The following is a 25,176-nucleotide window of genomic DNA, read 5'->3' on the forward strand; positions in this document are numbered from 1 at the left end:
GAGGAATTCTTCATTCTTTGATCTGCTGTTATACTGATATGTGGTGAGTGAAAAGCTGACTCTTATCTGCTAGATTTTTCTGAAAAACCTGTCATCTGGAAAGACCTACTCTTGAGAGACATTTCCCAGGTCCTCGGCTTTGCTGAGGCCAGCTAAAACTAATTTTCCCTCCCCAGAGGGGCTGGAAAGTAAATTACTTAGTGCTCAGGCATTAGCTATTTTACCTTATCCTCTCTCTGATTTCTTGCTTCACTCTTTCTACATTTTGTAAATAAATTGCAAATAAAATCTCTTTGGAATTAATTAAATTCCTGGTGACCACACTCTTAAATAATCAAGTCCAAACTTTTAAAAATTAACCCCATTTCCAGGGGGCAGCTGGATAGCTCAGTGGATTGAGAGCCAGCCCTAGAGATGGGAGGTCCTAGGTTCAAATCTGGCCTCAGACACTTCCCAGCCTTGTGATCCTGGGCAAGTCACTTGACCCCCATTGCCTAGCCCTTATCACTCTTCTGCCTTGGAGCCAATTCACAGAATTGACTCCAAGACAGAAGGTAAGGGTTTAAAAAAAAAAATTAACCCCATTTCCCCCTTACACAACTCATCACAGTGCTTGGCACATAGGAGGCACTATAATACTTACTTCTTTCTTTTCCCTTTTCTTCCCATGAAAGGTGAACATTCCCTAATGATCTATCTCTTCTCTTCTCCCTCTTTATACAATTTCATTTGGTGATCTTATCTGCTCCCAGATTCAATTATCATCTTTATGAAGAATATTCTCAGATCTCTTTATCTAACCCTAACCTCTGACTTCTGGTTTCACATCTACAGCTATCTATTAGATATCTTGAACTAGATACCTCATAGATACACTGAACTCAATATCTCCAAAATTGAACTAATTTCCCCCCCCCCCCCCCATGAACTTAAGGTTGGTAATAAAATAATTGAAATAATTCTCTATTAATCATACCATTCTTCTACATCCCCTTCGCCATCTGCCACCATGTGAACTAAGCTGTTGGCAACAAAGGAAGTATTGAAAGTAATGAGGGAGCTGTCCACAGCTGAAATTCAGTCAGTAGACCAAGAGGAAGCTAGTCACAGACCTTATTGCCTGAAAAAGGGAAGTATGAACTTCCTGCTGAGTGAATATAAGAATAATATTGGTTGATCTGGAACAAATCTGGATACACAGTTTTTACATGCCTGGTATGATTCTTTACCATCCTTGCTAGGTTCATCTCCCTGGGATTATGACATTCTTGCAATGCCAAGCCCCTCTGCCCATAAACACACACATCCTTCTCTCCTTCTCTCCTCTCTCCCTCTCTCTCTCCCTCTCTCTCTCTCTTCTCTCTCTCTCTCCTCTCTTCTACTCTCTCTCTCTCCTCTCTCTCTCTCTCTCCTCTCTCTCTCTCTCTCTCTCTCTCTTCTCTCTCTTCTCTCTCTCTCTCTCCTCTCTCTCTCTCTCTCTCTCTCCTCTCTCCTCTCTCTTCCTCTCTCTCTCTCTCTCTCTCTCTCTCTCTCTCTTCTCTCTCTCCATCTGATTCTCTCCTACTTGCTCCCTGATGATCCTGATGATCACTGATGCTTGGCTATGCATGACTAACCTCTTATTTTTTGCTTTTTCTCTCTGAAGCTGGTAGTGCTTCCCCTAGTACTCTTCACAGAAGGCCAAGAGGAAGTGTATATAAGAGTACATGCCTTCTTTCTTTGTCTGTCTAGCAAGAATATATCTACAATGTTTAATTTATCTTCATACATGAAGGGAAAACCTATACCAATAATATATGTGTCTGAAGTAATGAAGTTTTATCTATCTAATAAGGGTTTTATCTAATCATCAGTTTGAGCTTTAGGGAAAGAGAAGAAATAAAAGAAAATGTAGGTTCATATCCACCAAAATATCAGGGACAGAAAAGAAGCTTCTGTAAGAAATCTGATGATAATCCTTCCATATGACCTCAAATAGCACCCTGATATTGTTATTTTACTGGCATTGTCTTCTAAAACTTAGTAAAATGTCTTGAGCACAAATATAATCTGAAATGTCAGGCTGAGAAACTACACATTATGCAAACTCCTGAGAGCAGAACCCTGCCCAGTGCTCCAATCTGCTGCCCACAATGCACTCTTTCCACCACCTCCAAATTTCTGCTTTTCAATATGCTTTGCTTCTTCCAAGGCTCAGTGTAACCTTTTCTGGAAAGGCCCTTTTGGATCTCAATATTCTCTTCTTCTCCAAATTTCCTTACATCACTCCGAGTACAGACATGGTTCTTATCTCTTACCACTATACTGCATACTTATCTGTGATAATGGTATAAATACATAGTAGTAGATAGAACGAAAACTCCTTGAAGTAAGTTATAGTGGTAATTTTTAATGGTAATTTATATTCCAAGTACCTAAAACACTTTGTACATAATCTATGGACTTTGTACATAATCTATGGCCTTGATAATCTCAAACATCCTTTCCAGCTCTGAATCTATGATCCTATGATTATCAAATACAAAGAGAAAACTATTATTTCGGTTTTTTGCACTGAAGTCTTCTAATACTGCTAGAGTTCTTATCATTTGATAACTGAAGTCTCTGCTATGGTTTATTTGATCACATCATTAAAGAGGGAATAAATAAAATAATAAGAAAGAAAAACAAAATGTGTAAACTGAAAAATAAACAGCCAGGTAAACCTTGTAAACAAATGCTTATAAAGAAGCACATGGCAGGGTTTCTTAATGACTCACTATCATTTCAGCCAATATTTATTTTTAAAATTGGTTTAAATTTAATGTCTAAGTGCCATGGTGATAGGTGCTACATAAATAAATAGACTGATTTATCTTGGAAGGAGAGAAAGAGAGGGGAAAAAAAAATAGTCTGTCAGTCACTTGGCTCCTGCTCCTGCCCCAGGGAGGAGTCAGTTTTAAGGGACATACCAGAGAAGCAAGAGATTGGAGAGACAAGGGAAAGGAATTAAGGCCAAATGCTCTGGGCACTCCTCTGCACTGGGAAAGTCATGTGGCATCTGGGGGAGGGAGAAGAGTCTTGATTTCCCTGGAGTAGAATGTGGGGCAGGCTGGAAAGATCTCCTCTGGAGATCTTTCTAGGGTGGGTGAGGGGAGGCGGGAATGTAAGTCTGCATTAAATCAGTTAGCTTTCACACAGCATGCACAAGCAGCTTGGAACCATTAAAATATTTCACCCCAGTTAGGCTGAGGCACTAATGTGCGTAGTGGAGTTTCTGCCTCCATACAGCATAAAAATATTTAAATATAAACACCACAAAGCTAAACCGCACAAGAGCTGGTTAAAGTTTATTCAGAACCTGAGAAGCGCCCCAACCAGGTCTCCACCATGTGACAAAACCAAACCTTTCTTGGTTGTATACCTGCAGGGAAATTCCAGGCTGCACTGGGGATTTAAAAGTACCCCCCTCCTCCCCCCCACAGTATTTGCAAACCAAGTTTGTGGGCATGAGGTGTTTGGGGTTATGTTCAAACCATCTGTGGTTCAAGTGTGAAAAAACCTTCCCTGAAAGCACAGCTAGTGCGAAGAGGTACAAAATGTATTCTTTCAGCAAATGTAAAAAAGGTCACCTGCATTATGCAGATGAAGATAATGGGGATGGTGGCGGGAATGGATTACAGTACAGCTATGAACTGCAAAACAAATCTGGCAAGAGCATCAGGCAAAATAAAAAGCTTCCAAACATACTCCCAGCTAAATGCAGAATTACTTACTGCAAGTAAGCTCAACTCCTTTATGAAGATTAACTTGAGAATCTGAGCAATATGTATGGACACATGAGAAAGATTTCAACATTAGTAAACTCATGCTGTTTTATGAATTAAAGTCCAGAATCATTTAAAATGTCTTTTTCTCTCTGCCTCACACTCAGAACAACAACAAAAAGAAAATGACAGCTCATGTTCATGTTCATGCAAATGCATATTATCAATATTCAAAATAAAAAAGGAAACACTCAATGCAAATCATTTTTTTTCTATTGCACTTGCATAATTGCCCGAGAAAGGGCCTTAAACCCACCACCAGGCATTATGACAGAAACTGATCCAGAACTTACAATCTTCTCCTCACGTATTCTATTGTTTTCTACTGGCAGGTTGCTGCCATTACTTCCTGAGGGTACAACACAGCCAGCGTTATGTACCTGAGGTGAAGGCATGCTCTGCAAAGGTTAAGACACACAAACACATCACACACAGAAGACATGAATGGGTTGAATACAAATTAAATCATGCAAGTTAGAAAAGCAATGCTTAAGTTTTCATTAAAAATGAGTCGTGCAGCAGCTGATTAGCACGATCTGAGCTGAGCCATGGATGGAGTTTCACAAGACCTTCAAATGGAATTTTTAGCATCAAATCAAGTACAGTTATGCCAAAATCTTTTTTTAAAACTGCTTTCATGATTCAAAGAATGTTCAGAGGACATGTCGCTCTCATTTGAAATAATATTTTATAACATAATTAATGAGAAGGACAGCCAACCCCAATTATCTTCCCCCTCCAAAAAATTCCTCAAATTAACCAATCAAAAACCAACACCAAGACCTCCCAGAGGTGACAGAATAGGATTGGTGGGGTGCTCTTCCATTCATGTACACATTAAATATTGCTTGTTGATTAGTACAAATTACCATCTATTCCTTAAATAGCAAAGTTCTGTTTTGCTTGGGTCAATGAAGAAAAAGTGAAACATTTACCTCCTGGCTGAGAAGAGGTCTGGTTTCCAAGGGTGACTTTTTCTTATGTTCTTCCTTTACCGGCATGAGAGGTTTGAAAAACTTTGGTGGCTGAGGAGAGAATGCTTTAAAAGGACTCACTGTTAAGGCATGAGGATTCTCTGAAGCACAAGCTAGAGGGAAAACATAATATATAAGAGATCATAACTAATGTGGAGGCACACTAAATACATCTCTCCCATAACCTTTTCTTTTCTTTTTTCTTTTAAACCCTTATCTTCTGTTTCTGAATTGATATCAAGTATCATTTCCAAGGCAGAAGAGGAGGTAAAGGGTTAGACAATGGGGGTTTAGTGACTTTCTCGGGGTCCCACAGCTAGGAAGTTACTGAGGTCACATTTGAACCCAAGACTGCCCTACCCATCTTCAGGCCTCATGCTCTATCCACTGAACCACCTAGCTGGCCCCCAAAACTGAACGTTTAAACTGTTAAATTTCATTGTGGAATTTGTCTTTTTTCAAGACTATAAATGGTAAGTAGAAAAGGTTGAGGTTAGAATGATTTTTAACGACCTAGGGGAAACCCTGACATTTGGATTTCTCTTTCTCTAAGCAGAAATGTTTAATTCTGATAATTACTTAATTTCAGATCTACTTCTGTAAAACATCCAAAATACTGAGGTTTCCCCCCCTACCCCATACTATGGTACTATTTCATCAGTTTACTGTAAGAAATTAAGAATGAATATGTTATATATAAGAAAGACTTCTGGTTAACCAAGAAATAAATATACTAATAATTGGAGGGGAGTAAAGATATATTTAGCTAAGCACATAGAGAATCTATATAATCACATTTTGTTCTAAAAGATTGCTTGATGATGTGGAAGACAATCAGAAACCAATCCTTATGGAACTCATCTTTCAAAGGATGATTTAAGTCTTAACTATTTATATGAATCCTCTCAAATCACTTTGCCTCACACTGATCTCTCTGTTCTTTGTACTCTTGTAATACTGATTATTTGCATTATTCATCTTAGAAATTCATATATTGCCTTGGACTTTTATCTTTTATTTAATTCTTCTTGTGCATGCCCGGCATCTCGAATTAGACAGTAAATACCAAGAGATTAGGGGCCTAGTTTTACCTGTTGGCTTTTTTTTTCATCCCCCTATTGGTGCCTAGCAGAGTGCTATGCACAGAGAAAGTAAGTCAGTAAAAACTTGTTGAATGAGCAAATGAATAAACAATGAGTTAATTCTCTCCCGTTTATCCTTTCACTGGATACAAATGAGAGCAGCTTTTACTTCTACCTTTGCATTTATATTTCTGGTTCTCTTTATCATACCTTTCTTTCATTTCTGCTTCTCCTGCCCAATATCATGGCACTGGAGCTAGTATAAGGAGCTAATATTAGAACTTTTTATGGTGTGCAAAGCTTTATACATGTTATTTGATTTGATTCTCACAACAACTTTGTAAGGCAGGTATTCTTAATATTCTCATTTTATAGATATTGACATTGAAGCTTAGGTAGGCTAAATGACTTGTCTTAAGTTCATACCTCTAGAAAATATCTAAGGTAGGATTTGAATTTAGGTCCTCCTAACTCCAGGGAGAGCCAGGAGGTCTGGAGTTCAAATCTGGCTGTGGACACTTTCTAGCTGTATGACCCTGGAGAAGTCACTTAACCTTCATTGACTAGCTCTCCCTGTTCTTATTGTCTTAGAATTGATACGAAGGCACATGATAACAATTTTAGAAATAAAAAACAGAAAAGAAATGGTATTAGAAACATTTGCATCTTTTTAAAAGCTTAATTCAAGGATGTTTTTGGAAGGACTTTGGGAGGAAGAACTTCAGAGCACTTGAATATGCTTTGTTAGGGGTACATTTTCATCCTTTGATGGTGAGGGTAATTATAAAAAATATTGACATGAGTTCCATTTTGTGATTTATAAACTGTTATTTTCATCCTTTGATGGTGAGGGTAATTATAAAAAATATTGACATGAGTTCCATTTTGTGATTTATAAACTGTTACCTATGAAAAGTAAAATGATTTGTAAATGCAAATTTCTGTTATTTAGATCTCTTCAGTAAAAAGAAATCAAAGATTTAAAAAATTCTTCATTGCGCATTCTTTAGCACATAAAATAGATGCCTAACCAGAGAAATAATTCTTTTCATGTTTTTCAAAAACAGCAATAAACAAACATCTTGGGTAATCACACTGCTACCTTCTTTAATCCTTCGAGGAGAATCTCTGGGTAAAGTACCATAACACAATACATCCTGGTAACTGGAACTGCAGTCTGACATGTCTAAATGGCTTTCAGACCAACCCTATAAGGAAAGCAGAAATCATCCAGGTCAAAAGAGGGCAATGGAGTAAAGACTTATGAGTTCAAATTGACATCATGGTATTAGTAACAAAGTAAAAAGAGCTGTCTTTATCATATAAACTTACTTAGCTTCCCTTGACTTGACTTGACACCTGGTAGCTTCTAAAAAGTCCTAGACAGAAACCTCTTTAAAAGGGCAGGGTCCCTAAATTATCTTTGTAAGTTTTGTGCTGTCTAAGTGCTTTGCTTTGCTTCTGGTAGACACTCAATAAAGATTTTCTTAATGAAGACTATGCTATAAATTGTCCTTAATTTTAAAAAATCCCTAGTAATTAAAAGACTTTGAACTACTTTCAAATAATTTGCATTTTTCTTTAATAGCTCCAATACACATTTGTTCATATTCACACACACACAAATTCAGCTCCAATACCACATTGTTCTTGTGCAGTGCATTATACTAGCAATTTAATTTATGGAGTTTTATCCTGAAGCTTTCCAGTCAGAAAACAGAAGAATAAAGAAGGTAATTGCCCTATTAAATTCACAGACGAGAAGTGGGTGATTGCTAATGTGATTCTGATTCCTAATTCCTTATATTTTATGGCAGTCTAGACCTTGTTTTCTTATTGGCAAGGTGATTTTTCTAAAGTCTTCTAATGAAGAAACTCTAGTGGTTCCCTATTTCCTGGAGAATAAAATAGAAATCCATCTACTTGGGATTTAAAGCCCTTTACAACGTGGTACAAGCTACCTCTCCTCGTGCATTGTTCAACACTCTCCTTCCTACATGTTACGGTCTTGCCAAAATGACCTCCTTACGGTATTGCATACACAGTACTTCCTCTCCTGTCTCTGACCCCCCATGCCTGTAATGCATGAACTCTCTGCTCACCTCTGACTCTCTGAATCCCTCATTTCCTTCTCATCTCTGTAGTTCCCTCCCTGCCACCCCTGACTGAAAGTATAGTCTTAGTATTCTCCGGAATCTTGCTCAAGGTCTGGTACAGAGTACAGAGAAGGCACTACAGACATGTCTGCTGATTTTATTATTGAATACAGTCTTAGATATTATCATCTTCACCTTATCATCTTCATCGCAACCAGAAAGATCTTGTCGACTAGAAGATACCTAATAAGAGAGGAAGTGTTATTATGTAACTGCCAATGAAAAAACAAACCAGCATCACAGAAATCTCCCTATCAGATTGGAAGAAGGGGGCCATGGAGGAAGGAGGGCTCCTTCCAATAGTATCGACTTTGTGCTACGTGTTCTTCTCAGAGGCTGCACTACAAAGGTCTCCGCCTCCTACAACTACCTCCAGGCAGACGAAAGCAGGCAGCAGCTGCTGTGCTATGCTGTTGGAGTGGTCTGGAGATGGGTAACTTAGGGAGATAGAGCCAGGGGTGTAATTGGGGTTGTGGCAGAGGATGGAGAGGTTCCTGGTTCTACAGTGGACATGGTTGGAGCCAGACAGCACTGGCACCAAGAAGCAAAGATGAGGAGTTTCAGCAGCAGGGCCATAGAACTGGACCCCTTTCCAACTCTCTTCTCTTTCCCTTGTAAAGAGCTGGGGGGTGGGGGTGGGGTGGGGGTGGCATGGCAAAAGATGATTAAATAGAAAAGGCATAGGGTGGGGAGGCAAACAAATAGATCTTTCTTTCCTGTTTCAAACCAAGCTTTGTATTGGCATTCTAGGGCAATGTGAAAAGAATATCTTATAAAAAAGGAAAAAAAGTGAATCAAAAACCCCTTCATTTTTAAGCGGGCTGGGTTACAATAGTCTAATTTGTACTACACCACCTGTCAGTTAGACATATTAGAAAGTCCATATGCTTGTCAACCAGGGAAGCGGTTTTCTTCCCATATGGCTGATCCTTCAAAGAAAGGTCAACTGATAACTGAGGAAATGGAAGACTGTAGCTTACATTATGAACATTTGGTGTACTGAGACTCCTCCGTATATGGCGGGCTTTGGTGGAAAGTGCTTCTTTGACAGTGACAGCCTGTGAACACAACATCCAGGTAAAGTGATAAGGATTTATACTGTAAATTATTCTCTCTGTGTGTATATTATATACACACTGTAAATATACCTAACCAGGGGAAGAAAAAAAAAGTGAGGAAAAAATGTCCTAATTTTTTATGCTCTTCTCTATATTTATTTTTTAATTTTTAATTTTTTTTAAACCCTTACCTTCTGTCTTGGAATCAATACTGGGTATTGGTTCCAAAGCAGAATAGTGGTATGGGCTAGGCAATGGGGGTTAAGTGATTTGCCCAAGGTCACACATCTGGGAAGTGTCTGAGGCCAGATTTGAACCTAGAAACTCCTGTCTCCAGGCCTGGCTCTCAATCCACTGAGCTACCCAGCTGCCCCCCTCTTCTCTGTATTTAAAGGTGAAGAATTAGACTTTTACCTAAATTCCTGACTTGGTATGTCCTCAAAGGGAAGCTTTTTCTCCCTCAAAACTGTATCCTTATCTCTTGGCTCTTCTGTTTCAGTTCCATATGAAACTCATTCACTTCCAGAGCTTCAAGTATTACTCCAATATGGATGATCCTACATTTTTGGGTTTGATGACTCTACTATACTCTGGGCCTATGTTTATAATATTGTTTGTTTACATTGCATTTTCCTTGTAACAATCATAGTCAAATATTTGGGTCAGATACTATTATGGCTATTTTATACAAGAGAATGCTCAGATGCAGAGAGGCTGTGACTTGTTCAGATGCAAATTGCTCATAAATGGCAGAGCTGAAATCTTAACCCTACTCTTCTGAATCAAGTGCTCAGTACCTCCTCCTGTATCCTGGACATCTTATCTTCACTTGAATATCCTGCTATCTCAAACTTAATTTGTCTAAAGCTTAACTCATCACCTTTCTATTCACTTTGACATTTGTCTCCTTTTTTTAACTACTGAATTTCTGTCCATGGTATAATCTCATGTTAGAAACTTTTAAATTATGTTTGAATCTTTGCTTTCTATATTCCATAGAGATGAATTCCTTTTTGCCTTCCACACCCACCTCTGAAGTTAAGATACTTATCACTTTGAGTATATTATCTGAATGACCTCTTCAGTTGATTTTCTTGGTTTTTAGTCTTTACTGCAAACTAACTGCCAGATTAATTTTCCTAAAACATGACTTGATTATACCTCTTATTCAAAGACCTGCAATAATTCTGTCTACTGAATCAATTTCTAACTCCTTTACTTGGATTTGAAGAAATTACATCACCTTGCCTGCTTGTACAATAGGTGTACTCTCTACTAGCAAGGTAGGTTTCCTCACTGTCTCTTGCACATGCTATTCATTTCTACCTTCTTGTCTTTGATCATACTTAACCCTCCAACTGGCATATCTTCTTTTAATTTCTTTATTTATATATGTCCAAATCCTATGTCTTCTTTGAAATATTTTCAGAGTATTCTAGCCCATACTTACTCTCTTCTTTCTCTGAATCTCTATTTTATTTATAATTATTACTTAAAGGTTTAGAACATTATAGTTTCTAATAAGTTTGGACTCAACTAGACTGCAAGCTCCTTACGAACAAAAGACGAACTCTATATTGCCCATCGTCCACAAAAATGCCTTAAAGAGTATTAACATGAATATGGATAGAAACATCAACAGATAATTGCTGATGGCTTAAAAAAATGATAACATGGGAGCCAGTAGAGCATGGTGGCTATCCAGCCTCAGTATCAGAGACACCTGAGCTCAAGTTCTCCCTCCTTTCCTACCTTTCTTCCTTCCTTCCATGGAATCCTGAGCAACTCCAAGTGCTCCAGGCAATCCTCTAAAAATTAAAATTTGCAGAAGGTCTGTTGCATCGATAGTTTCATTAATGAAAGTTCTCTAAAAAAAAAAACCAAAACCTTGGTCCCCCAAAAAGATGCAGATAATCTATAAAGTGAGATTGAAATGACTGCAGAATATATTTTTCTATGGGCTTTTACAAAACAGGATGGATCCATATTCTGATTAGTAAAGGGAGATTAGGCTAGACAGCCTCTTCTAGGTCCTTGCCTGATATGATTCTACATATTCAGAAATAACCCTCTGATTATAACCAGTCTGACCACAGCTGCCAACCATACTGCTTTGCACACTGTTGGTGTGTAAGGACTTTTTAAGTGACTGGCTAGGTGAGTGGAAGTCAGGGTAGGAATAACAGAAACTGGGAATGTGATTTCACTGATGAACTCTCAGATAAGGAAGCTCCTTTTACCGGTTCAGGTTGGAACCTTCTGAGTAATTTATAATCTTAAGAGAGCTGTCTTAGGCACTGAGAGGTTAAGTGACTTGGCCAGTTGGTCACTTAATACACGTTTCTCATATAGGCAGTATATGATAGGTGAATTTTGAACTTACATCTTTTGGGGTTTCTGTTCACTACTGCCTTTCAAGTAAAAGTAAATGTAAATTTTTAGACCCTAACTATAATTATATACTACATTCTATTGATCACTGGCAGTCACATTTCTAGGCAAGGAATAACTACTACCAGTAGTTCCATATGTGATAACCAAAGACATTAAGTTAAAGTTGATTCAACTGTTGAAGTTCTTTTATATCCAGTTATAGAATATTTGGGCTCATTGTTTATTCTTTCTCTTCCTCTGGATGAGGTCTATATGGTCCCTGATATGTATGGCAGAGTAAGAACAAAGGAGAAAGAAGATGAAATAAAACCTGAATCAAAATTTTTATATTTACACCCCAGTTATAAGGTTTTTCTGAGAACAGGGGTTGTCTGAAGTCTTTGAAAAAATAAACGGGTCCAGAAATATACCTCTTTGTATTACTACTGCCACAGAAGACAATGTTGGCTTGTAACTTCTTAGAATGTTTTTACACACACACATAACAATACGTGACATTTGATGTCCAGCTGGATTCTTAATGAAGCTCTACAGACCTTCTGAACTTATTGACCACACCAGTGGTATCAAATGTTTTCCTTTCGGAGGACTCTGACAACATACTTTCTGCCTATAATTACAGCATATGATTGAGGCCTTACTAAGCCTGAAGCTATCTGACAGGAATTCCTTCAACTATGCTTCTGCAATTTCCAAAGTTTCTCAGCACTGTCACCTATTTTCTTCTCTTAGTCTTTTGTCACAGAGGACCTCTTATTAAAATTAACCCCCTTCCTTTCCAGCTTTATCTTCGATGCCATCCCTTCACTACCTTTAGGACTTTACTCCACAAAACACTGCTTTTGGGTACGTGTTTAATTTCTCTATTGGCTTCCTTCCATCTGCAAACAATTATTTTCAATTCTCTCTAGCACCCCCCCCCCAAAAAAACTTTCCCTTCATGTTTGTGCTTCCTTCCTGATACTATCCCCTCTCTTTCCTCCCTTTCTCAAAAAAATTTCTTGACAAAGGGATCTTGACCCAGTGCCACTAGGAGACCATCATTCACCCTTCTCTTAAACTTTGAAATCTCTTTTTTAAACTTTCTTCTGGTACTGCTTTTCAAAGGTCAAAGATTTCCTAATTGTCAAATTCAGTTTCCTCAGCCCTCACTCTCCAAGACCTCTGTGTCATGTTTGGAAATTAAATTAACAAAAGGATTCATTGCATATTTTTTTTTCTTTTTATGCTGACTGCCCAACTACTTGCCTGCCGGAGCCGCTCTAGACTCAAAATGTTCTCCACCTGCAGTACACCTCGTGTGTACTTCTCAATATATGTTTCTCCATCCGATGTACCTTCATTTTCACTCCTTGCTGCCATGAGAGCCAAAGTTTCTCGATCTTCTATCTCCTCAGTTGCCTGAAAAAAAAAACAAACCCAACAAGGTAAAACTAGTCTTTAAATCTTGACTGTTTTTAATCAAGATTTCATGAAATGGAAAAAAGTAAATATTAAAATAAATCTGAAGAGAATTAAAATCTGACATCTGTGTAATCAGCTATTATTGTTTTCTTAATTTAATTAGGTTATTTGTGGAGCAATTATTGGAAAGACTTAATCTTTTCATTATGCATGGTTTTAATTTTTTTGTGTGTGGAACTGTGACCAATTTTTCAGAACAAGCTATTAGATCAAAGGAGGTGAAAAATCCATACTGTATACCCAGCCCTCATAACATTATTGCAGTGAGAGGTCTTTTGTGATGAGAAATATAAATTTCAAATGTGTTTTTTATACAAGTTAAAAGTTTTCATTGATATAAGTATTTACTGTATAACATTACCTATAATAATGAATTAAATGTACATGCTTTACATGCTAAATATTTTGCCATAACAGACATTATATTACATTAATGGAGAAATGATAAGAGGATAGGAAGAGATTACTTTAGAAGTAAGTACAAGCTGTGAAAAATCACACAAAAAGATGTTTGAACTCCCTAATAATATGTGAAACATATATTGATGGACCCTAATTTGCATCTACTAAATGGAAAAAAAAATAGCAAAAAGGAACAAAATTTGATATTGCCAGGGTTCCAGGGAAACAGGCACTCTATTACACTGTTGGTACAGCTAAGTACTTGTACAAATTTTTTTTTTCAAGAGCAATATGGCAACATTTAATTAGACTCATAAAGTTAACCATATCCAGATTTGATCCAGGGATTCTACTGCTAAGATCTCATCCTTTTAAAAGGGTAATAAAAAGAAAAACCTTACCTTCTGTTTTAGAATTTGTAAGTATCAATTCTTATTGATAATATAGATATTATAATATAGATAATACAGAATAAACAAGAACAGTAAGGGCTAGGCAAATGGGGTTAAGTGACTTGTCCAGGGTCACATAGCTAGGAAATGTCTGAGACCACATTTAAAGCTAGACCCTCTTGACTTTAAGCCTGGTGTTCTTCCAGCATACTAGCTGGCTGCTCCTAAAAATATACTTTTATTCACTTGTTAGCTTGCATAATTTTAAAAACACACATTATGTATAATCTACATCAAATTGCTTTATCATCTCAGAGATGAGAGAGGGAAGGGAAAGAAGAATTTGGAACTCATAATGTTAGAACATGAATGTTAAAAATAGTTTTTAATTGTAAGTAGGAAAAAGTAAAATATTAGTGAAAGAAAAAAACAATGGTAATAATTTTTTGTGTTTCTTTTATTCAATTAAGAGATAAATAATCTAAATTTAGGGGTCATGTTTGGAGATTTATTATCTACTTGGGTCAATTGTTAATTATTGGTATCTGTTGTAAATGTTATAACTAGAAGAAAAAGAATACAACTCAAAAATAAGTTTTTAAATTTGTAGTTTTTATTTTACCTTTGGTATATTGGATACTATTTCATAAGTTACACCACAGGAATAAAATATATTTTTCAGTGATATTCTCCTCTTCAAACTTTGTGTAAAACTCTAGCAAAGAGAGAAAGCATAATTAAACAATATATACATTTCATATTCAAATATTTTTCAAGTTTTAAAGGCATTTCCAATGGTAATTTCTTTAATACTTATAAAATCAAAATTGAAAATACTAAAATGATGCTCTTTGGTCAATTTTGATAAACAATAAGGTTAGCAATAGACAACTCACTAAATGATTCACAAGTTATCAAACTAATGCGTTCTTTTAGACATTTTGTTGTTTAGTTTAATCTCCTTCCTTTGCTTTTGCTGCTTAGCTTTTGGACCCATCACTTTTAAAAAAATTTTTTATTTAATTAATTTAGAGCATTTTTCTAGGTTTACAAAAATCATGTTCTTTCCCTTCCCTCCGTCAGGACTCTCCCATATCAGACACACAATTCCATTGGTAGACCCATAATTTTTTATTGCCAATAATAATAATAACTCACATTTACATAGCACTTTAACATTTCCAAAGCACTTTGCATATATTATTTCATTTTGATTCTTATAACAACTTGAGTGGCAGGAGCCACCAAGAGAGGGGTATGCAGAAAAGAAAATATGCCAACTTAACAATTTTGATGGCATCTTTGAGAAAGGGTTAGAGGTAGGAATGGAATGTATGCTTAAATTATTTGCAGTCAGGACACCTGAGTTCTTGTCCTGATGTCATCACTGACTTATTCTGTCACTTTAATCAAAGCATTTAAATATTTTTGTGCCTCATTTTCCCCTCCTTTTCTTAAAGGAGATAATAAACTATCTCCTCTGTGTACTTTAGCTATTGTTATGAGAATATAATGAATCAAAGGGGAAGGAAGGGAGGGGAAGAAGCAGTTTGAAAACGATTGAGCCCTACCCCTGTAAGCTACGCTTATTATCATCATCACCCTGACATAGCTCAGTTCAAGCTCTCATCTCTTAGCTGGACAAGAGTTTCCTACCTGATGCTCCTATCTGGAGAACCTCCTACCTCTGATCTATCCTCCACACAGCTGCCCAAGTAATTTCCTTAGGTGGGTTTTAACCAATTACCTCAAGGAGAAAAGATAAATTCATCTAGTTGGCATTTAAAACTCTTCATAAATATGGTCCCTAACTTAACTTTCTAGCCTTATTATAGATGACTCCCATCATGCGTATATATACTATGGTCTAGCCCAAATAATCTTCCGTTTTCACATATGGCACTCCATCTCCTGGGCCCATGCCTTTGCATCGGCTGTCAATCAATCAATCAGAATTGATTGCTATATGCCAGGCACTGTGCTGAGTTCTAGAAATAAAATGAATGAAGTAACATTTCCATGAGAAGATCTTACGTTCTTTTGGGAGGAACCACAAGAACATATATAAGTATATAAAGATAATAAATGTAAATAAAATGAAATGAAAAATACAGGAGAGAGAAGGAGGGGGAGAAAGGTGAGGGGAAAAGAGAAAGAGAGAGGGAGAGCAGAGAGAGAGTTCAGTAGTAGATAGAGAGCTGAGCCTGGCATCAGGAAGACCAAGTTCAAATCTAGTCTCACACACCAACTAGCTGTGTGTTTCCAGGCAAGTCACTTGGGCTCTGTCTGCCTTGATTTCAGTATCTGTAAAATGGGGATAATAATAGCACCTACCTCTTAGGGTTGTTGAGTTGCTGTGGGAATTAAATGAGATAACTGTAAAGCATGTATTGCAGTGCCCGACACAAAGCAGGTGTTTAATAAATACTTGTTTTCCTTTAGTCCAAAGGAAAGAATCAGGAATGGTTTCATGGAGAAGGTACTGCTTAAGTTTTGAAGAAAGAGTGGGATTCTATGAGGCAGGAGGGAGTACATTACAGGCATGGGAAAGAGCCAGAGCATGGGTCATAGTGGAAGGAAATAAGCATAGAGAGCATCTCAGGCACTGTGCTGAGTGTATTACAAATATCATCTCATTTGATCCTGACTACAACTCTGAGAGATGGTTGCTAGGATTATTCCTGTTCTGTGGTTCAGTTGTGTCTGACTTTTTGTTACTCCATGGATAGTACGGTCCATGGGGATTTCTTGGCAAAGATACCCCAGTGGATTAAGGCAAAGAGAAGTTAAAAATGATTTGTTCAAAGTCACACACCTAGTAAGTATCAGTTGCTAGATTTGAACTCAGGTCCTACCAGTTCCTATTTTGTAGTTGAGGAAATGGAGGTAGAGAATGCCCTGCCAAGGTTCAGACAGCTAATAAGTATCTGATGCCATATTTGAACTTGGGTATTCCTGATTCCAGGCTCAGCAATGTATCCACGGTGCCACCAGCAGCTTCTGGTGTCTAAAGGCAGGAGATGGAACCCCTCGTATCAGGAAGACAGTGAGGGTCAACCTGGCTTGGACTGCAGAGTGGGAATAATGTTAATTAGCCTAGAAAGATAGGTTGTAGCCAGCTTGTAAAAGCCATTAGAAGCTAAGCCAAGACGTTTATAGTGTTTATATTTTATTCTAGAGCCAACAGAGCGACTGGAGTTTAATTAATAGATGAGTGACATGGTCAATTTTGCAAGTCAAGAAAATCACTTTGTCAGCTATATAAAGGATGGCTGGGGTAGGGAGAGACTTAAGAGCAGGCAGACCAAGTAGAAGGCCACTGCAATAATCAAGGTGAGAGGTAATGTGGGCCTGGACTGCAGAGGTAGCTGGGTAAATGTCTGAATCATGCCCCATCTCTGCTTCTTAAAATCCCTTCTTCAAGTCTCAGCTCAGTGTCATCTTCTACATGAATCCTTCCTAGATTCCCCGACACCATATCTTCCAAAAGATCTTGTTATCTCTTTTGTCTATGTTGTAAACATTGCTTCAACAGGCTAGATTAAAAGTTCTTTGAGGGAAAGGACTATTTCAATTTTGTCTTTATATTATGAACCACATACACCAGAAAAACCATAATCACTAAAAATATAGTGTTTTAAAATATTTTTATTTAAATATAAACTATATAATAATTAGAGAAATTTTATATAGAAATATTATATATTTTAAAATATATATTTAAAACTGAATTATTTTGTAGCTCTAAAGAAATGAAAAGGATTAAGGTCACAAGCATAAAGAAAAGAAGCTTTTTTTTCAGGGGGGGGGAGGAGGGGACGGGACACATGGGTAAAAGAGCCCTGCATTACCTGTTTATTGTAAACATTGGCTGCAATCCTTTTTCGTAATACCAACTCCATAGCAGCAGGATGACTGAGCTGGACTGTGGTCTTTACTATCAAGTAAATCCTTTCATTCTGTGGGGTAACCCTGTTCAAGTGCACCGAATCATGTACAGAGGAATCCCAAGAGGCAGTGGCAGAAACCTGCGGGGAGAAACAGGAAAAAGAGAAGAACAGGAGGGAAATAAGAAACAAAGTCATTTGTAATGAAGTGACCCCAGAATAAATGCAAATAAGCAAGGAAATTTCACTGAAATTCAGTGAACTAGAGCTTTCCTCCCACTAAGGCTGAATACCATTTCACATGGTTATAGGACGTCATGACATCATTCACTAATCCAAAGCAACTCAAAGAATGTTGGGCAGTCAATTACCTCATCATCACTATGCTTTATGATTGGCAGATAGAAGAACTGACTCCCGTGCTCCTTAGGTAGTATAGAGTTAACACCCGATGCATGAGGACCTACAAGCTGTTCATTGGCACTGAGGTCATCCGCTAATAAAATCCGTGGCACATAGAAAAAGTTTAAAAAAAATTAGTTTTAAAACAAACAAAAAGAAAATGGAAAATGACCCATTTTTCTGACATAAGCATAATGAATTAAAATTCTTTTTATTATTCTTTCCCCCCAAGTTGAAGACTGAGTTATTTTAAAAAATGTAGTTCTAGTTAATTCATTCTTTCATCAAGGTGAGATGTGGGAGTATTAATATTATTCAATCTACAGTTTAATTATTATTAGTTTAAGAGTTAGAGAAGTCACATCATGGCTGGGTATACTTTAAAAAATATACTATTTTGGATGTTGAAAATAAAACATTTTTGTGAGATACATTATGAAATGGATGCTTTTTCTCATAGAATGAAATACTATTACTAGATACAAAATGATCCTGTTTAACTCTTTTATATATTTATTAAGGTAAGCTTATCCTAGGTTTCTAACATATTCTTCATGTCAGTCATGCTTGTAACTTAAGTAGAAGAAATTCTTTCAAGAATCAGCATGATAAAATAAACAAAAAACTAGCTTCAGAGCCAGGAAGACTAGGATTCAAGACCTGCTTCTGGTACATACTGGCTGTATGATTTCAGGCAAATTAATTAACCTCTTAGTGCTATAGGCAACTCTGAGACTACATCTGGCAAAAAAGGTTCCAAACTGCCTACATGCGTCGAGTTTCCTCATCAGAGTTCCCTATACCAGAAAACCATAGTTCTAATCTCTATCCCTTCCCTATCCATGCAAAAACCACACTTACATACATATTTTTCAAGTTTATTCAGTAAAACACTTATGTGACTAATTTTGTAAAAATATTGAATTTACCTTTTCTTCTTTCCCCTTATCTTAATTTATTGACTTATGGATCAAAACTGTTAGGCTCTGAAACCTGAAACAAACTGTTGGAGATTTAGTTCTAATATCTACTTACCATTTAAATCAAGGAAAAGAACAGGTATGTGGGTTTCCATTCCAGCAGGTGGGGTCCTAAGGCCAATAACAAATTTTTATTACAATGGAATATTAATGTAAAAACAATCTGTTCTGTATGTTGTAAAAGAACAAAATCCCAAAAGGGGAAGTCATAATGTATAGAAAAGAAGGAATGTGTAGAAAGAAGGAAACAATTATCGGATAGTAAGATAATTCAGGATTTGGGGTCATAATCAAATATCTTAGCCACCTTGTTCATATAGGATATGCAATCCCAGAGAACTAACAACTTTCATATACAAAACAAGTCGCATTTAGCTATCTGGAATCTTTCTAAAATGTGTTAATGTACTTGTAGAAAGAAGGAAAGAAACATTTATTAAAGCACATACTATGTGCCCAAGCACTTTACAAATATCTCACTGGATTCTTATAACTACTCTGAGAGGTATTATAATTATCCTGTTTTTTAAAGTTGGGAAGACTGAGGTAGACAGAGGTTAAGTGATTTCATCAGAGTTGCAGAGCTAGTAGGTATCTGAAGTGGATTTGAACTCAGATGTTCCTAACTCTAACCCCGTGCTCCACTTACATGCCCTCTTAAGGGATCCAAAAACAGGTCAGATAGGAATGGAGGAAGGATAGGAAAATGTGGGACTAGAAAGAGTGTCTTCTCTTTTTGGAGAAGACATTAGCTTTCATCAGGGGAGAACAGACTAAAGTCAGGGAGAAATCAAAGGAATAATACGTCCCTATGTGGCTAAGGATGGGTCAAAAAGGTGTTTTCTAGTGCTTACCAGTCTGCAGGAGCGCCAGGAATCCCACTGCCTGGAGCAGGAACCAGCACAGCATTCCTCTCTTCTGTCAAGCCTACCCACTGCTCAACAAGTCGAGCTTCCCGTTCTAGGTCATCATCTGTTTTTTCTGCAGCAGAAGATGAAAGGATGAGTGGCAACAGAAAGCAATTGAGGGAAGAAATAAATAATTTTTTATCATTTAAAATAGAGTTGAATTTTCAGTGATCCTTGCAAATAATTTAGCCTTGAGTATGAGCTTCTTTATTTCAAAGGTGAAGTTAGAAAAGATACAAAACTGCCTAATGTAAAATGAAATAATTAGGATTAATATTTTTAAAAATTATAATTCTCTCTCCTCAAACCAATTAGATTTCCTAATACCTTAACAAGCAGCAAGAAGTGAAGTGGATAGGGAGTGCCAGGGCTGGAGTCAGGAAGAATCATCTTCCTGAGTTCAAATTTGGCTTCAGACACTTCCTAGCTGTGTGACCCTGGGCAAGTCATTTAACCCCTATTTACCTCAGTTTCTTCAATTTAAAAATGGGGATAACAACAGAATCTACCCTGGAGGACTGTGAGGATCAAATGAGATAATATTTATAAAGCACTTAGCATAGTGCCTGGCACATTGCAATGCTTATTCTCTCCTTTCATGAGAAATTTTAGATCTGAGATACTATGTGATTCTCCCATCCAACTATTCAATTTAGTCCTAAGGCTTATAGTCAATAAAGCCAACCAGTTAGCTTTCATTAGTAAATATGACAAACATTCAAGAATGAATTAGTTTCACTGTGGATTGGGAGAGGAGAAAAGACGGAGGGAGAATTTTGCTTATTATTTCCAGGGTTTGCTTATTTGCTTATAGAATTATAGGACCGAGAGCAATAAGGACCTGTGGATGACATCTCTTAACAGGGATGAGGAACCAAAGCCTCAGGAAGGCACATGCATTGATCTAATGCACAGAGATGCATAATGCACATGAATGCACCTAAAGATGCACATGAAAACTCAGATTTTACCCCACATTCTTTGCCCCAAATCCAGGCTTCCCCCAGGCTACAATATTGCCATTTCTTCCATTAAAATCCAATTTAGATGCCTCCCCATGGTTTCTAGTCTTCTGATTAGTCTGTTGTTCCTCATATGTTCCATTGTGAAGGAAAGGGCCCTGGCCAGCCTTATTTGCTCCTTCATTCTTTTCTAGGTTCTGCTCCGTACTCTAGTTTCCCACTAACCCCCCACAACGAACTAGCTGTCTTCTCACCCTGGAAGATCATTCTACTGCTGTGGTTCTTTTCTCTGACTGTTCAGTTCCTAAAGAAAGCTGCTATTCAAATAAAGTGCCCAGGTCAACAATGCTCATTCTTCTTTCTTCTCTGGACTTTCCCCCTTACTCTCATTCCTGACTTCCTTCTTTACCATGCCTGTTAGAGCTTTAGAATAGTGGAAAACTAAGGTGGCCTTGGAGCCAGAAAGACCTGAGTCCAAGTCTCACTTCAGACAGATATTGGCTTATATGACTCAGAGCACTTGACTTAACTGCTTAGTGCTCTAGGCCAGTGGTGTCAAATTCAAATGGAAACAGATCCCTACAGGCTATATATTGATTTTTAGAAAATCACAAACTAACACAATACAGTGTTATTTTGTGTTTTTAGTTGTTTAGTCAATTTTCAGTTGTGTTTGACTCTAAGAGGCCCCATTTGGGGTTTTCCTGGCAATGATATTGGACATTTCCTACTCCAGCTAATAGATGAGGAAACTGAAGCAAACAGGTGAAGTGACTCATCCAGGGTTGCACAGCTAGTGAATGTCTGAGGCTAGGTTTGAATTCAGGAAGATGAATCTTTCTGACATTAGACTTGGCATTCTATCTACTGTCACTTAGTTGACCTGTTATATTATCATCTCTATGTATTTTGTATGAATCTTTATTTTGTATTTATATTGTATTTATACAAATATTTATTTTGTTAAACATTGCCCAATTACATTTTAATCTGGTCTGGGCCCTACTTGGGGATTTTGCTGGCCAGGTAGCCTTTAGGCTTGAAGGTTGTAATCTTGTTTTAAAAAACATTTTGAAAACTCATCCAATATAATTATTTTCCTTTGTAATTCTAGATATTTTATACATGTAAGAATAGAATACTGAGGAGAGGTCTAGAAGTTTCAGCAGACTGGCCAAGGGTTCTGTGACAAAAAAATTAAGAAGCTCTGCTTTAAGATTATCAGTTTGCAGCGGAGGTATTGTCATGCACCTTGGTAGAGATTTCCTCATCCAAGAGTTCCCTATCCTAATGAAATCATACCTCTGTCTATTATCTTGCATTCATTAAAAAACAGTTGGAGTTTAATATTTAACTCAAGTTTTGTGAGGCTTTTATATTTTCTTTATCTTAACTGAAACTGCTAATGAGGGACTTTTCAGGTTCTACAGTAATTAAAAAATAAAGAAATTAAAATACTATGATAAAGCAGTGGAAAAGAGCAATTGTCTGGCCCTCAAGGAATCTTCAAGATGAAAAGAATCTCTCAGAGCTTACATCCCACATACCTTTTTTATTGCTAACTTTTTTAATCTGTTCATCCAAATACTCTCTACGTTTAATGAGTGCATCAGACCATCTCTCTCTCACGAAGTTTAAATCTTCTTCCTAAAGATAGGGAGGGAAGCATTTTCCTGTAGATTATACAATCAACTAGCGTCTCTTTTTGTTATTTAAGAACATTTAAATTGATCTGAAAATTCTTCATTAGAAAGGGCCATTGAACAGAGCTTAGTAATTAATGTAAGAGCAAGAACCCTTCAGTAACACCACATGCTGATCAAAGCTCCCAATACTCGGAAATCAGAGTCCCCTCTTTCCTGATCAGGACAATTTTACTAAAAAACAAAAAGAATTCAAATTTCACCAGATGCTGGATGATTTTCCATGCTTTTGGGGAAGGGTATAGTAGAAGGGAGTGTTTTATAATTAAGCTGTTCATTTGAAGGATTTAAATTCTAAGCAGAAGGACCCCATGAACAGAGCCCAAATTACACATATAGTAGCATATGAAATAGAAAAAGACAGGCATTTTCATAGTTCAATGGCCATGTGATCTCTGGAACATAAGAAATAGGGTAACAGGGAGTTCTTCAAACTTGATGAAAAGATTTTTTATTTCCAATAACCATCAAGAGGACAAACAAAAAATTTCCCATGCAAAAACCCAACATGCAGTCAGTCATGCTTTAAGAAATCACAGGAATGTCAGGTTGACTGTTCGCTGTGATGTGAGGTGGCAGGAAGCACACAAACAGCCGCAGAAAGTTAGTAAATGGCACTAGAGCAAGTGTGAAAATTGAAGGGGAGGTTTCCATTTTTTCTAAACTTTTGTTGTCTTTCCTGTTTTTTTTTTCTTTGATAAACTATGTGGTTGGGGAGAAATGAATACAAAGAAAACAAAACAAACCCAAACCCCCCCTAACAATTGCCTCACTGAACTGGTCTTCTCCCTGGTCAAGTACTATTCTATTTCATAGAATTCTGCACTGCAAGACCACACAAGTCATCTGAAGACTTAAGCTTTATAGGCAGAGAGGTGCATAGAGGTCAAACAGCTTGTGATAGGTTACGTATATTTTTGGAGGATGGCTGGGATCAAAAATCAGACACCTTCATTTTAGTTTGCCTCTCTTGACTACTAATATCACCCTACATAAAACATCAAGCCAATTGACAGATTATTAGCAGGATAAAATTTCACAAAATTTTCTACTGCATGAATGTACCATTTTTTCCTTCCCCTTCTCTCCATATTAGAAATGACTATGCCTAAAAATCGACATGGCATAGGAATTTAATCTATTTCTAAATGTAAAGAATAATTAAAAAGCTAAACAAAACAAAAAACTCAAACATTTTCAGTCATCCTACCTAAATACGGTGCTTCACCTAAGAATATTTCAGTTTTCAGACTGATAAGGGCCCTTAGAGACCATTTAGTCCAATTTCCTCATTTTATGCATGAAAAAACGGAAGTCCAAAATGAAGTATAGTGAATGGACAAGGTCAAGTGGGAGAGATGGAATTCTAGTTCAGGATCTCTGACTGCAAATCTTCTTTCTATCATAATACATTGATTTAAAGTTAGAACAGAGGTCCTCTATTTCAATTCTTCATTTAACAAATGAGGACACAGTTCCCAGAGTGAGATTAGGTGACTTGTCTAAGGGCACCTTAGGTGTAAATAGCAAACCTGGCACTTGAATCCAGTTCCTCTAATTTCAACTGCAAAATGCTCTCCATTATATCATATTACCTCTTATATGCCATGCTGTCTCTGGAAAAATTTAACGTGTCAGAAAATATAAAAATAGCTTACAGTTGGTAACTAGGTCCTTACTGTATGTTTTTTAAGGTCTCCATGTTGAATATTTTGATTATTCATTTATTTAAGACATCCTTATGAGCTAATTATTGAACTATAAAAAAATGCTGTTGGGTTATAATTAAGGAACAGATAGAGAGATCATACAATATCATCATATCTTTGAATTAAAGCATAATCACCACCACAAAAGAGTTGCCCTTCCTTGTTTTGATGTTCCTCCTCCTCCCTACCCTCTATTTTTCAATTTTGGCAATTAGCATTAGCTGTGCCCCATGCCACAGGATTGACAGCAGCAGCAATACCTGATAACTATCCATATCATCACCATCCTCATCATCTCTCTGGTAGGAAATAAACACAAAGGACATGCATTTTTCTCAAACAGCACTCATGGAAGGGAAATCTTCATCTTAAATACACATTTTTATAGATCTACATATATTTTCACAGTGATGAAATAGCACTCGGTGAATTTGATCATTTTAGTACAATTACTAATGGAATTTAGGGTGATGAAAGAATTAAGCATTAAACTGTCCTGGCAAGGAATTCCTGGAAGGAACAGATCCCTGTGTGCTAGGGCTTTAGTACATTGGTTTAGTTAAGACTTTAATACAAAGTTATCAACTGATAGTAAAATGTATAAAGCATTCTACAAATTCAAGGTTTAAATCTGATTTAAATACAAGCATACATCATTATTGGGAATAGATGGCGCCGTCTGTTTCCAATCATAATCAGCAACATGTCTCAAATTCCTGACATAACATTATAGATAACAATGCAGTGACTAGGCAACATTATAAGAATCATCTCTTTAACTGAAAGGTTTTGGACTTCATTAGAATAAAACATACAATCATTAGAGTGGAATACCAAATAGTACTCAGAATTGGGAGTCAAAAACAAGACAAATTGGGGGCAACTGGGTAGCTCAGT

The 25,176-nt window shown here is 37.0% G+C and overlaps 1 protein-coding gene across 9 annotated transcripts in view; it reads right to left on the reverse strand.

The window, feature by feature from the left end:
- KIF13A (kinesin family member 13A) overlaps window positions 1–25,176 on the reverse strand; it is a 231,933-nt gene that overhangs the window by 14,506 nt on the left and 192,251 nt on the right. For 3 of the 9 annotated variants that reach the window (XM_001376245.5, XM_056823482.1, XM_056823485.1), the window contains 13 exons: window positions 24,540–24,578; window positions 22,415–22,514; window positions 19,852–19,978; window positions 19,053–19,108; window positions 17,987–18,111; window positions 17,580–17,756; window positions 14,351–14,443; window positions 12,719–12,871; window positions 8,999–9,076; window positions 8,154–8,201; window positions 6,965–7,070; window positions 4,742–4,893; window positions 4,100–4,204 (listed from right to left, as the gene is read on the reverse strand). In XM_001376245.5, the coding sequence (XP_001376282.3) occupies window positions 4,100–4,204; window positions 4,742–4,893; window positions 6,965–7,070; window positions 8,154–8,201; window positions 8,999–9,076; window positions 12,719–12,871; window positions 14,351–14,443; window positions 17,580–17,756; window positions 17,987–18,111; window positions 19,053–19,108; window positions 19,852–19,978; window positions 22,415–22,514; window positions 24,540–24,578 (1,359 nt within the window). Of the gene's footprint in view, window positions 1–3,755; window positions 3,798–4,099; window positions 4,205–4,741; window positions 4,894–6,964; window positions 7,071–8,153; window positions 8,202–8,998; window positions 9,077–12,718; window positions 12,872–14,350; window positions 14,444–17,579; window positions 17,757–17,986; window positions 18,112–19,052; window positions 19,109–19,851; window positions 19,979–22,414; window positions 22,515–24,539; window positions 24,579–25,176 lie in introns of all 9 variants that reach the window. The other 6 variants (XM_056823484.1, XM_056823483.1, XM_007487900.3 and 3 more) reach the window with 4 other exon arrangements.

This window comes from Monodelphis domestica, chromosome 3, assembly GCF_027887165.1.
Source record: "Monodelphis domestica isolate mMonDom1 chromosome 3, mMonDom1.pri, whole genome shotgun sequence".
Classification (NCBI taxonomy): domain Eukaryota; kingdom Metazoa; phylum Chordata; class Mammalia; order Didelphimorphia; family Didelphidae; genus Monodelphis; species Monodelphis domestica.